The sequence below is a fragment of the Rhodnius prolixus genome, unplaced genomic scaffold (assembly GCF_049639745.1).
Source record: "Rhodnius prolixus isolate KJV_2025 unplaced genomic scaffold, Rpr scaffold_1, whole genome shotgun sequence".
Lineage (NCBI taxonomy): Eukaryota > Metazoa > Arthropoda > Insecta > Hemiptera > Reduviidae > Rhodnius > Rhodnius prolixus.
This window is the reverse complement of record NW_027411581.1, coordinates 951712-968398: the sequence shown is the minus strand read 5'-3', so window position 1 is coordinate 968398 and position 16687 is coordinate 951712. Positions and strand designations below refer to the sequence as shown.

Below are 16687 nucleotides of genomic sequence, written 5' to 3'. Positions count from 1 at the left end.
GTGAACAGACCGGATTACAGAAACAGGGCTCTCTTTTTTCGTTTTGTGTGCGAAAAAGTCTGGTTAATATAAGAAATTTTGTAGTAAAGTATGTTCGCTAGTCCGTCCAGGATACCTGATTTGGTAATTGAGTGTAAAGCGCGCCTGAAAAAATAGGCAATTACTTTACTTTTTTTTAGGTTTAACTTGAAAAAAACAAAAAACTGTACTTTTACAATTAAAGTGACGTCATATATTAAATTCACTTTCCATGAAATGAATTTCCAATGAATGCGGTTCAGACTGAGTAGATGGTGCAGGAAAACTTGAAAGAAGTGTTCTGCATATCTTATTTCCGTATCCGAATTGTTGTTATGTAGGAAGTATAAAAACTATCCCGATTCAATGAAAAGGTACCTTACAGGCATCTTCAGAGTACCTTCTTTTCCGCAGCTGTTTAAATCACGGAAACCTGATAGAACCTTTTTGGAACGTTCGGACTTCCGGTTAGGCTAGGTTCTTTCATATTCAGAATTGACAGGAACACATTTGCTTTTCATCTGGATGAAGGAAGTGATACGATCTTAAATCACACTTTATTGGCACTTTAGAGAGAAGCCTAGCTACGATCTTCCGCAACATTGCTCTAAAATGAAGTTTCGCCGGAAATGTGTCATTTAAAAGTTACACCATGTTGGGGGGGGCAGGGGCGGTACATAATCTTATTTGATAACCTTCTCCTGCAGAACATTCTGTAATATCCCATAATGTCGTTCAAATATAAAATCAAATTTAAGCAGCGATTTTTTCTTTTGTTCCCAATTTCAGCAATTAAGGAACGATTAGAAACGGAAGCGTTCTTAATTAAAGGGAGCTAGCGATTTTTAGCGTATTAATGAACCAATGAGAAACTAAAAACTGACACTATTATCGTAACTTTGAATAGAGGGGGGGAAGCCCCTGAAGGTGCATGAAGTACAGCCACGCGCGCGCGCGCGCACATCAATACAAGTCAATAACCTTCCACCTGCAACCTACATTCCTGCATTAGATCTGATTTTAATCGAGAAATAAGTTCTAATTTTCCCTGAGCACAATTTCGCTGAACAGTTCTTAAAACATGGACTTTGTACGAATGATTAGCGTTTTCGGTGACTGATTTTCTTCAAGTTTGGAGTATTAATAACATATGTATGTATGAGAATTAGATAGTTATTGACGCCGTACAATATACTGAAATCTGTTTCAAAGTGCCCTTTTCTAATTTAAAGTTGAAACAATAGAAACTTTTTTTTTTTTTGGCCTTATTGTACAACGCAAATTAGCCATTGGTAACGTGTACTTGCGATTAATCTAAAGTTGAATAGTCGGATTTAGTATGTGTTGAAACGTACAGCTTGAAAGATGTTACGAGGGGATACAATAGAAACTTATACATCAACGTTTCAAAACTTGGAAGAAATGAAGAATGATCAAGAATAGGCAATGGTTTCGAGGCTTTTTACTGGCTCACCTCATAGAAGCACCCCAATGCGGATGTTCTTGAATTCCAATTTAAGTGTCTTCTGCACCCTGCACTAACGACTATTCTATCAGCAAACAAACTTCGTAATGGACGTACAAATTACCACCATATCCTCATGGATGGAGCTCATTTTTCACTGCCAAGTTTTGTAGGAGGTGTGGAACTGAATCTGAGAGGCTGCCAGCTGAAATCACCTTCTGCCAGGCTATAACCGTCAGGTAGTTGTGGCAAGAGTGCCATCTTGACTGCAATATGAACGCATCTAGATGCACCCTTATGTCTCTCTATTAGCTTTTACAAACCAATAGTTTTGTTCTTTTTTTTTGGTCAAGTTTCCGGGGGTAAAAGCAAAACAAGTTCTTGATCCCTCAACGGACATTAATGCTGTCCAACTCAAGAGAAATAACGATCTACAGAATGTCTGCTGAATGCTTGATGTATCTAATAAAAGTTTGGTAGTTGCAACAAAAAAAACTGCAGTTCGCAACAGCTGCGTCCCCCAAACCACTTCGTCTCTTCAGATTCAACACTTTAGAGTGCTTTTACTGATAATTTTTGTTAACTAAGAGTGATGGACTGTATAACTATGGATTTGTTGAATATAGCAGCAATATATATTGAGGGGCCGTCAAAAACAATTGTTGAGAATTTGATTCTAAGGAATTCCGTAAAAACATAAACTCAGCTCATGTGTTTAAAAACTTCTTTTTCGTATTCAAGAGTGAAAAAGAGTTGGAAATGGATTTCGGAAGTCGTACACGAACGCAACACTTCCGCTTACTGGGATGTAGAGGGTGGGGGCCAACATAATTCAGAAAAACTAAAGTCTACACAGTCTTACCTCTGACAGATGAACGAAGGTGAGGTACAGAAGGAGACAGTGGAACGCCTGTGCTAGGGATCTTCCAGCGGTTTGGCTGAACCTAGTCGTGAAGCCAATTCATGGATGACATCTCTGAAGATGATGGAATCGATGTTCTCTCCTAACATGTACAGCAAGAACCAATCGCCCATCTTGGAACGTCGCACGATTGCATCTATCGCTTCACCACGTACCAGTCGAAATCGTAACCTCAACAGGTAGACTCGCATCCTCGGACTGAGGATGATCACTATCCTGTGACAGATATTAGTCTAATTAATTTGTACGCGACGAGACTGGAAGTGTAAAGAGTGCAACATTTAGTATCCAGTTCTTGGTAAGATTAACTGCACTAAGACTGTTCCGTTTGTCAAGAGCTTGCGAGATTAGTCAGTCAGACAATACAGTCATTATTCTGCTATAAGAGGGTAGTCACTACCAAGAGCTTCTTTCTTAACTCCCTGATAATTTCACTCAATGAATTTCACCAAACAGCAGCTGATTACACAATGCAGCAATAAAAAGCGTTGTCCAGTATGTCTACCAATCAGCAACCGATACAGATGTTGGGTTGTCACACTATTATAAAAAACTGTGATCTGTAATAACTGAATATTGATTGGTAAATATTTTATTTACTCAAAAAAAGTTATTGAAATGAAAAAGGAAATATTCTTAGTTGAAAAGAATCGATTTAATAGGTGATTAACACCATAATCGATCTTTTGGAGTGTTAGTGAAATTAACCAATTCAATACCAATTCCGCAATTAATTCTCAAGAACTGCACAAGATCTACTAGATCACATCTAAATAGAATTCAGAAAATATACAAAGCATATGTAAGAGATTAGATTATTGTCTTAGTCTACGAACATGTTTATACCTGTAACAGATGACGATTGCGGTGAGCGCTCCTAGGAACAAAAACCAGAACCAGAGGAACACATAGATTTTCTCGTTGACCACGTTCAACGGCAATATGCAGACAGCGTCGTGGCGTTCCACTTCGCCGGAAACGCCATACTTATAGAATGTGCATTTCGTCATTCTTGGAAATATAAATATCATCGGATCTACTCGTTCTTCTTGGTCGCTGTCCAGAAATTTGAAAACGTCGATGCCAAATGTTAGAAATGCACCGTCGAAGAATTTGTCCATTAGAAACATCTGACCTAAGCAAGAGAGTAGTACATATACATTAATATAATCTGGGAAATAGACTGCTTTACTTTCTAGACTACGTCTTGGGCTCGAGAATTCAAGAAACCCAGTCTATGATAAACGATCAGAAGAGATCATGTCCGACAGGAAGCATGTTATGGTTGATCGTCAAAACAAACCGGATGTATTGCAGTACAGTTTTTGCAAAACAAAAAAAAATGACGTAATTACAGGATTTCATTCCTTTTCAAATCAAATCTGGTGAAAAACACTCACATTACTATTTCCTTCCATTTTCTCGAAACGGTTCCTGCGATTTCCTTTAAACTTAGTATCCTTATTGTTTCCACGTTGATGTAAAAGTTTCCCTGGGAAATTCGATTAGTGGTTGATCTGATAAAAGAGCAGGATCGATTCCCTTTAAAGGACCGACTGTTTGATGTAATGCACGATCCTAACTCTGGGTACTGTTAACTGGGGCCCCTAAAATAGAGTTTGGAAAACATTCCGTAACCGGAAGTACATCGAAACTAAGAATAATGCCAGATTACAAAGTGTATGAGATTTTGAAAGAATTAAATGACACGAATAAACGGAGTTGAAAGAAAAAGCGTGAGTTAGGACCTAGAGAAGGACAGGAAGTGAAAACTCAGTTGCAATACTTCCTCTACTTGCGATTAGCAGAAAGTCGATCCCAGCAGAAACATTAAGATCGATATGATCGTTCGCATATCAGCTGATGTGCAACGTGCACCATATTTACCATTAATTCAACATCCCCTAGCTAAGCTGTGAAACAGATGTTCGCTACAAATAATTGGAAACATGATACTAGACGACAATATTTTCCCTCACATTAATATAATCTTGAGAATATTTGCTTTTATGAGCGCCGCCTAGTGGTAAAGCGCATGATTTACGGCCATTCTAGCCAACAGACGGTAAAACTGGAATCTTATTTTAGGCACTACTAAAAAATCTACTTAACAAAAACTTAAAGTTTAAAAAGTTAAGGATAAGGTTTGATTAAACGCTAAAAAGTGCGTAAGTCAGCAAGCGCCCAAACATTTCATTGATATTTACTTCATTGATATCATTTAAGTCATTTTATATCAATTAATATTTTTTGGAATTGATGTCACAGAGCCTATTTTCATTTGCAGAGATTTGTTCAAGTAGCTCAACATTTAATTTACATTAATTGTAATATCAATTAATTTATAATAATCAAACTATTATTCACAGATTAAAAAGAAAAAAGGCAAAGAAATTCAAAACAAATTTTAAAAAAAATGCTTACATCAACATATTTCAATGATTTAGTTTATTTATTTTCATTCTAAGTTCACTTTAGTAATGGGCTCAAATTTCAAACCTTTATATCTCACTTCCTAATGCTCAGATTTTAATGAATTCTTTACCCAATTGTACAGAAAAGTTTTCTCAATAACTGGTAAGAATGGCAACATTCTAGTGTAAATAGTTATCGAGATATGGAAGGTTAAATTTTAGTGGTTTTGCACATATGTAGTTCAAATTTCAAACCTTTATATCTCACTTCCGATTGCTCTAACCTAACCTTCTATATCTCAATAACTATTAGCACTAGAATATTGCGGTTTATACCAGTCTTATTGTAGGATTAATTTTTTGGTTTTTAACTTCACATTTTTTGTTCTTTTTAAGTGTAAACAAAAGGACGAACATGAGGGGAGCTCTGAAGTCTTTATTTATTGACAAGCACAGTAGCGGGATATTCGATAAACACTCCACCATCCCAGTGTGCTTAGTTGGCCGGACTGTCTGCCTATTTCACCGTCTAGATGGGTGTACGTGTCCACAGAATGTAGTCGCGTCTGTTACTACGTTTCCTGCTGGTTAATATTAAGCAGTCCGCAAGATTTTTAAATTTTTATTCAATGCAGCAAAGGATTGATGTGTTGGCTGAACAAGAATCTCTGACTTAACACTCTTACGACTTCCACTTATGGCAGTTGACGCAATGAAATTATCTTGAAACTGGGAATTTATACCAAAAAAAAAAGTGCTGAAAGCGATAAAGTGGAATTGGTCGATGGTGAGATTTAAATCATCTTATCGGAATCAGATACCCGATCGTAGTCTTTGAACGATTTGATCTTTTTGATTATCAGCTAAAACTGAACCAGTCTAGCCACAACAGCAATCGATACTGACCAATTACGTTCAACAGCGACAACAGTTCGCAGAGGTAGTAACGGAAGCACCACCAGTTGTGGTAGCGGAGGTTTTCCCATAGATAGTCCAACAATAGTTTCTTCTTCTGTTTCTTCTCCAGTTCGGAGCAGATACCCACATCTAGGTCCATCATGAGCGCGTGGATTTTGCCGCCTTCCCAATGTTTCCACAACCATCTCGGCATGTAGAACAGCACTGCCTGCAAAAAAAAAAGGACTGTTGATTGCATTACACTTTAGATTTGAAATTTATAGAAATAATAATGGCTCTTATTGGCTGAATAGCTCCTCTCTCTTTTGGTGATGAGTTAAGGTTCGTCTGAGACTCTTTTTGAGACGTGGGTCAAATTTTGTTCATTTTTTTTTAGTACTAGCTCATGGGTCACTAATGCCCATTTGCACAAGAGTTAAGTTTAAAAATAAACTGAATATTTTCAAAACTAAACATCTTTAAAATTCAGTTGGCTTAACGGGACGAAACAAGAGCTATGGAAGTCTCTTTTTACAAACTTAACTGAACAAAACCTTACTAAAGTGTGTTTTATCTGAAGAAAAATCTAAATATGGTTATTTGCTTTGGGTTGTCGATTTTTTTAACAAACAAAATATGAGTAAAATTATACATTTTATTTGATATTTTGTAAACACTTTTGCTTTAGTTCAAATACTACAAAAGCATTTGCCGTCATTTGCGTTTTAGAACTGTAATGATCAAACTAAAGGTAATACTCGTAGATAGCATTTAAATTGCTTTTGTGTCAATGCGTGATTGAAAAAAATACAGATAGAATATATATTAACCACACAATTAGAAAATCTAAATCAACCCGCGTAAACAAACATGTGGTTGCCTAGCAATTGTGGGTCAGTGAAAAAGCTTGCGCGGGTCAGTGTCAGACCCGCGGGTCATAGGTTCGCCATTACTGGTCTTTGAGGTCGTTAAATACAAGAACCTAGTGGTTCAAAAGCTTTTTGAGTTGCTTGTTGGTCGGTTGCCCTCATTTTTTTTACATCTTATTAATTATTTATAATTCTTTTGTCTATTCTTAATAATGCGTTGGTTTTAATTAAATAATATTGGTTATTAGAATAGTTTTACTGATAAATTCCTTAAAAATAGGAGCCCAAAAAGAAAAGTAGAGTGTTGGTGTATATGTATACGTATTTCTTGACATCGGACTGCAATCAACACCACAGTGATAAGATATGAATAATAACTTGTCCGACAAACACGGGCAACTTGAATTGGTAAAAAAGCTTTTTTCCAAGTTGTGGAAAAGAAAAAAGCGACTAGAAAGCTGCCGTAGCTTTCACTGATAAGAATTTCAAATCTCAGAAAGTGGACACCTGTTGAATGCTCCCCCAAATTTCTCCTAGTATTTGTTGGGGGACGATTCTCCCTAATAGAAACAAATAAATCCAACAGAGGGGGTGGTCGTTGATTTGGCGCGGCTCCACATGAGCGCGGGTCAAGGCCGGTCCTCCGCTGGTATACACACAGCTGTTTCTACCACTGCCACCTCAATCACACACACACACATACAGCCTCCCTTATTTTACTGTTCACTCAATACTAAGTGTAATATTTGTTTTTATTCACGATGGCACGAGGAAAAAAAAAAAAAAAATGCAATCGTGTATAAGTTTTAAAATCATGTCACTAACAAATTTAGGGATATTTTTGAACTGAAACTTTCCCTTAGCGCAGTCTACTTTATGAAATTTAAATTTCTTGTTCAACAATCTCTTAGAATTTAGGATTAGCACGAAAAAGAAATCGCTAAATAAATTAAAGTTCATTCAGAAAAGTGGTACAAAAAAAAAAATCGTATACTGGGGACCTCAGTGACATGTAATTATTATGGAAACTCAAAATCACACAGCACGACTGCAATACTTCCTTCTTGTAGACAAGGCAGTGCACAGAGATAAACGGCTGGTAAGAAGTGCAAAACATACTATTTGGCCGCTCGCCACACTGATTTGAATCTTGACGCCCCCATCTGATCTACATGTTAAATATATTTATATAATTAATTATATATAAAATATTTTTTTCCTTTTTTTAAAGAATTTTGGTGGCGTAAATTTGATAAATTAAGTGGTAACTACATTACAACTGGTGCCATAAATTACTTACAGCAATTTATTTTAATAATTTATTTTGCTCCTTGGGGCAACAGCTGGCTTCCGTCTTGCCTCAGTTTGGATAAATTAGTGGGGAAACAGTCGGATCTCTCTGCTCCCTCTACGCTCAAGGTCTCCTCAACTGCAATCTTCCAGCTGGATGCGACATCGGTTCACTTTTAGCAAATGAGAGATACCCTTAAAGTTTCCATGAAAGGAACTTGAAACAACAGCTGATTCTTTGTCTCCGGAAGCGGTGATCGGAAGATGGAGAGAAATCAATCCGTCAAACCGCGCTTTTCAGTAAGAGGAAGTAAAGGAATTCTCCCTTCCGAAAGTACTACTTTTTTTCCACCTCGTTATTGTGACAGGATCAACAGGATAGCACTCGCCAATCAATTGGGCAAAAACAAGATTCATAGGTTTATTTACAGGACCAAATTTAAGGAACATCGGGCACGTCCGGTTCCGCCATCAATAAGAAGAGTTTTGTGATTTAGTAAATGTTCAAAATTTCCAAAATGATGGTGCTGATGGAAGAGAAGAGTTTTTTAAATAAACTACTGCCTTCCTGAAAAATAGGATGACCGGGTAATCTGCTACAACATTGGGAACACAGTTGTCAAGTTGTCAGCGTGTTTGTGGGAAACAAAAATAGCCACCGCTACACAGATATCAGTGGAGTTCTCTTGTCGACTGGAACTGTAGCCAACCCTAGAAACTTCTTATATAGATTTTGTCATTATTACAAAAAAAAAAAATATACTTCGTTTTTCTTTCCAGCGAGGTACATTAAAATTTCATTTTGGGTATTCCAGGTTGTTTGTAATTCAAGGAAGATTGCAATTTGTTTAACTTTCCACCATACAGACTCTTAAAGCTTGAATTGTAATAAACTAAGTCATGATGCACGCCTTCCATCGAGTTGCTGTTACACGGATCACCATCGTAGAACACCAAAGTATGATTTCCGTTTGGAAGTTAGACCGCCTTGAATGGCCAGCCTTATTTAGGGTTGTCACCGCACCCTTAGAAATATCCGCGGCCCCTAACTTGCCCTTTAAGCGGAAAAGTTCCCCTTTGATGGAAAAGTTTGTTTTCATTTTTCCATTTACACTTCCGGTAAATTCGTGTCTACAACTCATTAGATTTATAACTTTTATCTTCACCTGTTTTAGAGCAGTTTTGGGGAGCAAAAGTAGTATGGTTAGCTCTAATGTGTTATTCCAGTCTGTAGTACCTACAGTTTTACAAACTATAAAACTTAAATAAAATTAATTAGGTTTAAAGTATTTCTGAGTTTGGAGAGAATTTTAAAGTTACAAACCTAGAGAATTTGGTGTGAGAGAAAATCGTGCCAGTGTTTACGTTAGATTTTTCTCTTTCAAGGTCATTGAATAAGCGGCATGAAGACCAGCTGATTTTTGGAGGTTCGCGGTTAGTTCACTGAATGGCCGAACCAGCATTGCTTCTGCAGATATGCTTACATACACACTAAGCCAACATTCTATACACAAACTCGAGGAAGTCACTAAAGATTTTTTTTAGGGAATTGTCTTGCAACGTCAAAGTGTCTATATTCTATTTGCGATCAACGTTGGCACGCCTTAGTTGTAACTAGAATTATTCACAAGTGAGAAGTTTTCCAAAATATGTTAATAAATTTGAAATAAAAGTTCCACCTTGAAGAACAGTTCATAATTAGAATTTTAACAATTTCTAATTTACGTATAGATGTAACTTTTTCACATATTTCTACTGAAGAAATATTTAAACTACTTTATTTTTGCACATAACATTTAGCTTATTAAAATTCTCAAGTGTTGATTCAGAAAGTTTCGCAATGCAGTTCCAAGGGAGATATCACTGAGATAGTAGAGGAAGAATGCACTTGAATTCCGTCTAAGAATAAAGCGGAGGGTTGCAATATTTCGCCAGGATTATTAATAGCCGAGAGTAGGAGGGCGGAAATTAACACGGAAATAATGTTTAGATTAAACAACTTAAGTTTTTGCCCCACTAAGTAAAATTGCGACCAAATAAATACTTTCCCTTTTTGGAGGGGTGCGGGGCGATTCAATAAATCCCCATTAAATAAAATTTATCTGACGGGGGAAAAAACAAATATTGCGAATTTCAATCATTTTTTTGCCAAGCTTTGTTTTGGTTGTAACTATTTGAAACCTATCGCTCATTATTTTTCTTTTTTCTGCAACCACGTAGCAATGTTCTCATTACTCAATTAAAATCAGCTGTGTAATGCCCAACTTTACCTCACTAGTGGGGAAAAAACTTTATTGTGCTTCCTTGAAGTTTTGTTATTAAATATTTTCTGTAAAACTTTAATAATCTTATTTAACGTAACTAAATAATTAAAAAACGAGTATTAAAAAATAAAATAAAAATTGAAAGGAATATAGAAATAAAAATAATATTTTAATAAATAGATATTTTTAATTATAATAGTTAAAAAGGTTATAGTGTTACCTTATAGAAATTTAAAATGGATTCTAGTGATTGCTGTTTAGTTTTTTTTTAGTTAATAACCCTAATGGTTGCAGAAAAAATATAATATTTAACTCGAGTGTAAAGTATTTTCCTCACACTCTGCAATTTACACTTGCGCTCGCCTCGCTTCGCTCGCTCGTGCGTATTATTTGTAACTTTTTCCCCAGAAAATTCAATTAGGGATACTTTTAGGGGGTGGGGAATAGATTCCCTCCAAAGTGCATTGTGGTGCTGTTTTACTCAGTGTTGGCATGAATTAAATACGATAATTTGTGAGAATGTTCACTAGAGATGTATATATATTTTTTTATCGTACTAAATTAATGAATTTATAAAAACCAAATAAATAAACAGATATTAGAGAGTTGTATTTATTATAAACACATATATAACCTCTAAAGGGAGGTTATTAGAAGTGAATATCAGCTGACAGCGAACAGCTGTGCCATAATTTATACATAATACTGAACTGACTGATCTCCTCTCCTTTTATCTATGTATTTACTTTTTTTTTTTTTTCTGTTTAAACATTAAACGAGTGTTTTCTTTATGTTAGTTAATTATGTTGTAGTAACAGGACACAGTGTGTGTGTGTGTGTGCAGCGAAGTAAAAGTGAAACCGCCAACCGTGTGGAGAGACGAGTCTTCTTTATTTTGGGCGGCCGTTGTTGATTGCAGCTCTGCAGCTAGGTGGGGGCTGTTCTTCTCATAATCAGGGCGCCAAGTAGGGGAGCCTAGAACAGAGCACACGTGATCCAAATAGTGATATAGGTAAGAGAGTGACCTAGATCTGCATGGCTCTGCTTCTGTCTTTATTTCCGAGGATTGTCACCAGGACTGCACATATTGCGGTCGCTTCTGCTACTACATACTACTGCCGAAATCGCTGACTTCATTAAATCATTTTCAGTTTGCCGTTCTCTTTGAAAGCAGTAGCATAGCATGATTATTGTATCTGGGAAGGATGTAGCCGAGGAAACACTCTGCTTTCAATAAACTTAATATTCTATTCTACTAATTGACGAATCTATCATCTAAATAACATTTTCTAGTTATCTGACAGAAATGCATGAAAAACAGCATTCTGAATGACAAGCGAATTTCCCTTCCAAGTTTTCTTTAAGAATCTAGATTTTCCGGTTCTCATTTGCCACCTTTTCCGCTCTTCTTACGAACAGTTCTGAGGAGGACGGGAGATTCTGTTGAAATCTCTATCAACTGTCCGTTTTCAACAATAAAGCAATCAGTGACGTTTCGCGATTATACAGTTACAATGTACGCCTCTTTTTTATAGGTTGTTGCGCGATACTTTGTTCTTTCTACATCTGAAAGCTTTCGGATTCTCATTCAGCATCAGAGGTTGATTATGGTAATCTCTTTGTAGAGAATTTTACTCAACTAAGATTCCGGATTATTGAAAAATCATAAATGCAAACATGTGCAAGTTAGTAACTAGTAAATTTGTTATAAGAAAGGAAAAATAGTGTCAATGTTGTAACCTGATAGATAAACTTGCTATCAGTACTAAATAAAATTAAATTCCATTAATTAATGTCATTTTAAACATTATTTTCATATCTTTGGGAATAATTTATTGCAGCTAATTATTTAAAAATAAAGACTGACTAAGTTTCCTTTATCGTCAGCTGATTAGTTAGCTGGTGGCTCGTTAGTTGTATTTAGATTAATGGCCAACTAGCTGACTGCGCTAATAAACTTCTAATCTAAATACTTGCGCATAAATACCGTCCTATCTGCACTGTTTACCTGAGACACTTTTTTACTTCCTCTGACTGCTACAAAAGGAAGTTTGGAACAATTTAAAATTGGGCAAGGACAATAATTCCTGTAAGAGAACACATCCCCTCAACATGGTTAATAGTTAATTTTGCTCCAAAAATGCTTAGTTTAAAGTTTGCCAGAGTTTTGTTTAATGGCAGATGGTAATAAGGATAAAATAAATTCTTAGATATATTCCTGGCAAAAAAAAAACAATGAGACGCTTGGAGGGAAACTAAGTATTTATCGTATAAAATATTGGGCAACACTGTTCTCAAATGTTTACAGGAGCTTGTCGTGTTAATTGCGGCTGTAATCACATCGACCAGCACCATCGATCACGCGCTGTCACTAGTTCGTTTGTCGATTACAGTGCCAACAAGTTTATTAGCCCACTATTTGTAGAAAAAAATGAGCTGCATATATTTATTTTATAAAGAATTATTTTTTCCCAAGAAAAATCTTTAAATTGACAAGAAAAAAAAGCGCAAGCTCAACTTAAAGTTCAAGATTTATGTGTTTCAAAATAACCTCAAATATATTGCAGTAAATGACAACTTGTCTCCTAGTTAAGATTAGCTGCAAATTTATGTAACCAGTTGTATGTAAATATATATTTCTCACTGTTATTTCTTCTCTTTAACTAAAAAGAAGTATTTCAATACCATCCAATTTTTTTTGTCGATTTTTTATCAAGAGATAAACTCATTGTTGGGCTTCGAGAGTAGTTTTCATCAAAATTTGTATTCTATCGATATTGAAAAGTCCAAATGTGAATCTCAGAGAACACTTATCAGCGGATTCCTGCTTGAGAGGAATGGGTAGCAAAACAATTTAAGACGTAACAATTTCCAAAAATGGCACTTCACAGGGAATCCCAAATACTCCTTTTTGGCAAACCCTCTTAAAATCAATTTTCACGAACAAAGGATTCGAATCCTTCAATACAATTAATTCAAAGAATTCAGTTGAACTTCGCGCGGAAAACTATTTCTACTATTTAATTGCAAGGCATTTGCTTCCGGCCACTTCATACTTGGAATTTCAAGAACTCATTATTTAATACAAGTGGTTAGGCAGTATTAGTAGTCCCCTGAATGATATAGTCCCCTAAACGGTATGTCAAATTTGAACAGCCTTCTACTTTTCGTCGTTTTAGTTACGCTAGCTTTATCCTAGCTTGGTATCAAAGGGGATCCTTTTTCTCTACGTCTAACTTTCTGAACAACCGTACTTTTTAGATCCGCCCTGCTCTTCCTACTCCTCTAAATTCCAAATTCGCACCGAATTTCCTGAAAGAAGTGTCCTTGCACTCTCCTAAGTAGTTACGCTACATCTTCATACGGTACTAGTGACCGCATTCTATCCTAAAAAAAGCATTCTCTCCAAACCCTCATAAATTCCTTGCAAACACACACAAGTTAAGCGACTCACCATGAACCTGCACACCATGCTGAAGAGACAGGAACTAAACAGACACTACAAACTTCTTTCTAGGGTGCACGTCAATACAGGAAACTGCACCTGTTTCATCATATGATAAAAAATAGTTGTTCATTCGCAACGTAAGATTTAATATAAAACTATGCTCACATTCTGAACTAAATATTTTCGAGAAAGAGGCTCTTTCCACATTTCTCAACATTGTTTGCTACAAAAATAGCCTTAACTCTAAGAAGATGAGAACCGTAGCGAATTCAATTATACAAATCGATTAACTTCTCTATAAGACAATGATATCTTTTTACCTATTTATATTTTTCTAGAAATCTATTTGATCTGTGTTGATGCAAAAATACACTTATAATCGAGAATATGCCCGATATTTTAAAGAAAATTTGGGAATTTTAACTATTATAGGAAAAGAGGAAAAAATTGTCAAAGTTGGGCGTTTTTCACGCTTTTCATTGAAAAATCAATCCTAATACAACTGCACTACTGGATAGGATTACAGACATTAGAGATCCCACGAAGGCTCCTCGAGGTCCGAATAGTTGGAGGTGAGGTTTGCAAAGCTAAGGTATTTTGTAACATTTAGTTTGATTTTATTGAATGGTTCATGTATGAAATCGATAGTAAAGTATGTTAGCTAGTCGCCTCCGACCATGACACCTAATTCGTAGTAGGGTGTGAAGCCCGCCCGTAGTAAGAGGTTTTACTTAGCCGTATTTACCCAGAAGTCCCCAAATCGTGTACTTATGAGGAACCAACAAAAATTAAAGCCATGCTGATGAAAATAAGATCAACTTAAGACATTGTAGCCTCTAAAAGCTATATTATGAGAATTTTATTCTACACATTAAAAACATACCACCAATTTCAACTAATTTACTGGCCGTTTCTTTCAAAGATGCTGTTGACACTGTACTTGGACAAACAAACTGAACGCTCAGCTGATCAGATGACTGTAAACAACAAATCCATCATGTTGTACCCGGTTACACAACTATACGATAATTTACCTTGGCTAGCTCACCAACATATGCCAAACTGTAGCTTTGCTGGCAGACAGAACAAAGGTGTCTCGGCCGACTTGATCTATGTTGCTTTTGTATGGTGGCTACACTGTTCATATTTATATCCATCGATTATCTTTTTGGCCCACTTATCTAGGGGACCCGGGGGGGCGGGTGCTTTCGGGAAATTTATTAGTGTGGCAGTGTATTTCCAGTGATTAGATACTTTATATTTAGTTGGTTAGGGTGGATAAATTTAGGCAGGCAATTTGACCTATCAAATAGAAAATAGAACAAAAACTGGCCCAACATTCTGGCCAAATTGTTTTCAGGTCGCTCATCTTTGCTATTTCAAATCGACACTAGATAAATATAATTCAGTGTAACTGCACTCGCTTCAAACACTACCCAGACGAGGTGAGTTCTAACTCGCGCTTGAAGCCAGCAACATTCTAACGGATGTGAACATTCTAACTTACTGCAGTTTAATCAAAGCACCATCTCTTTGGCGGCACTAAGTTCTGAGTCGAAACACTCTCAGCATTATTTTTTCTATAGGCCTTCGCGGCCTCAGATGTAAGTAAAATTACAGATTTTAAAAAGCTTGGTCGTCCGGAAGTGCCTAATTTCAGGAAAAAATCTTTAGCTTTTGGCCATAATTTCCGGTTCCAACCATTTTCTTTGAATTTTTTGTTTTTGTCTTTTAAATCTGATCCGAGTTTTCTTTTGCTCCAATTATTTTAATTAAAACAACAAGAAATAATTTAGTTTCTTTAAAATAAATATTGATGGACACAATGGGCTATTAATTGTTTCTTTGCGGTCAAATAAGGGTCAATGTTATAGCACCCCAGTTCGCCATTCATTATTACGAGCGCTTAACGCTTGAAATCGTTCACAAAGATCAAAATCGCCAAATAAAATCATTTTTTTCTCGAGAAACTTTTTAAATGAAAGCATTTAATTAACCAGGTATTTTATGAACTATAAAGAAAATCGAGTTTTCCGCTTGCAACGCAGTAAATTTTTTTGAAAAGGGCTCTAAAAAGGACTTTCCCTTACAATTCTGAAGGCTCCAACTTGTAAGGAGCATATTCTAACAGTTCAGAAACCGCAGAAATGAGGCCTGCCCAACCATCAACTCCTGCAGAGGCCTTCATCGCATTTTCCCGGACAAAGTCTCAATTAAAAGTTTAAACTTCGAATGTGTGCCATTTGCTAACGGAAGTTTCAAGGAAACTGGTTCGGGCCGTTTTCGTGAAACCTATCAATTTGAAAAATCTTCCTTTTTTTCCATCTAAGACGACTCAAGTTGTTTGAAGTATGGATGAGCATTTAGGTTAGTAACTGAAGTTTGAAGAGAACTGTAGGAGCCATTTAGGAAATTGCAGCAAAAAGGGAATATTAGTTTAGCAAAGTTGTACATCCCGTTCGTCGATTTCTGCAGTAAGTTAGTAGTCTAAGATTGAGATCTGGAAACATGTCGGGAATTTGGCACGACTTGAAACTTCCTCTTAACAGGAAGTGAGAGAAACATGGTAGTAGTAATGAAAAGAAAAACAGAATCACCTGGAAAAAGAGGAGAAATGCGACCCACTGGTAGAACTTGTACACTTTGGTCTCCTTGTAGCCTCTGGTCTGGTCAACACCCGGATATGGCACTTCCACGCCGACCTGCTTGAGGTAGCTGGAGGGCACGTTGTAGGTGGAGTGTATCCAGCACCAGGTGTCCAGCACAGACGAAGGAATTTCCTTGGTATGGTCACACTCGATCGGACTGCCCACGAACTGTCTGGCGGCCAGCACCAGGGAAGAACCGGCGAGTAGTGCGGAAGTTGCGTGACTGGTCAGCCAGAGCACCGGTCCTTCACAGCGGTCCCACTTAATCAATCCCTTAACCCCCCGTAATATATCTAACATTATGTGCTTGTCGACCAATGTCTGGGCGTGTGTTGGCGCGCGTGCCCTGACAGTGCAACTGAAGACAAACAAGTGCCGTTGGGTTAGCACAGCCAGTCCAGTAGAGGAATCTCCTTTGAAGTTAGAATAGTTGTCCGCCGCGGGACGCTACT

General features: G+C 36.8%; 1 protein-coding gene across 2 annotated transcripts in view; it reads right to left on the bottom strand.

Moving 5' to 3' along the window:
- Positions 1 to 16687, bottom strand: part of shakB (Innexin family member shaking B) — a 36466-nt gene that overhangs the window by 14541 nt on the left and 5238 nt on the right. The window contains exons 1-4 of one of the 2 annotated variants that reach the window (XM_074124037.1): positions 16185 to 16642; positions 5726 to 5945; positions 3252 to 3540; positions 2346 to 2621 (exon numbers count right to left, since the gene is read on the bottom strand). In XM_074124037.1, the coding sequence (XP_073980138.1) occupies positions 2399 to 2621; positions 3252 to 3540; positions 5726 to 5945; positions 16185 to 16535 (1083 nt within the window). In that variant the 5' untranslated portion in view covers positions 16536 to 16642 and the 3' untranslated portion in view covers positions 2346 to 2398. Of the gene's footprint in view, positions 1 to 2345; positions 2622 to 3251; positions 3541 to 5725; positions 5946 to 16184; positions 16643 to 16687 lie in introns of those variants that run through there. The other variant, XM_074124029.1, reaches the window with a different exon arrangement.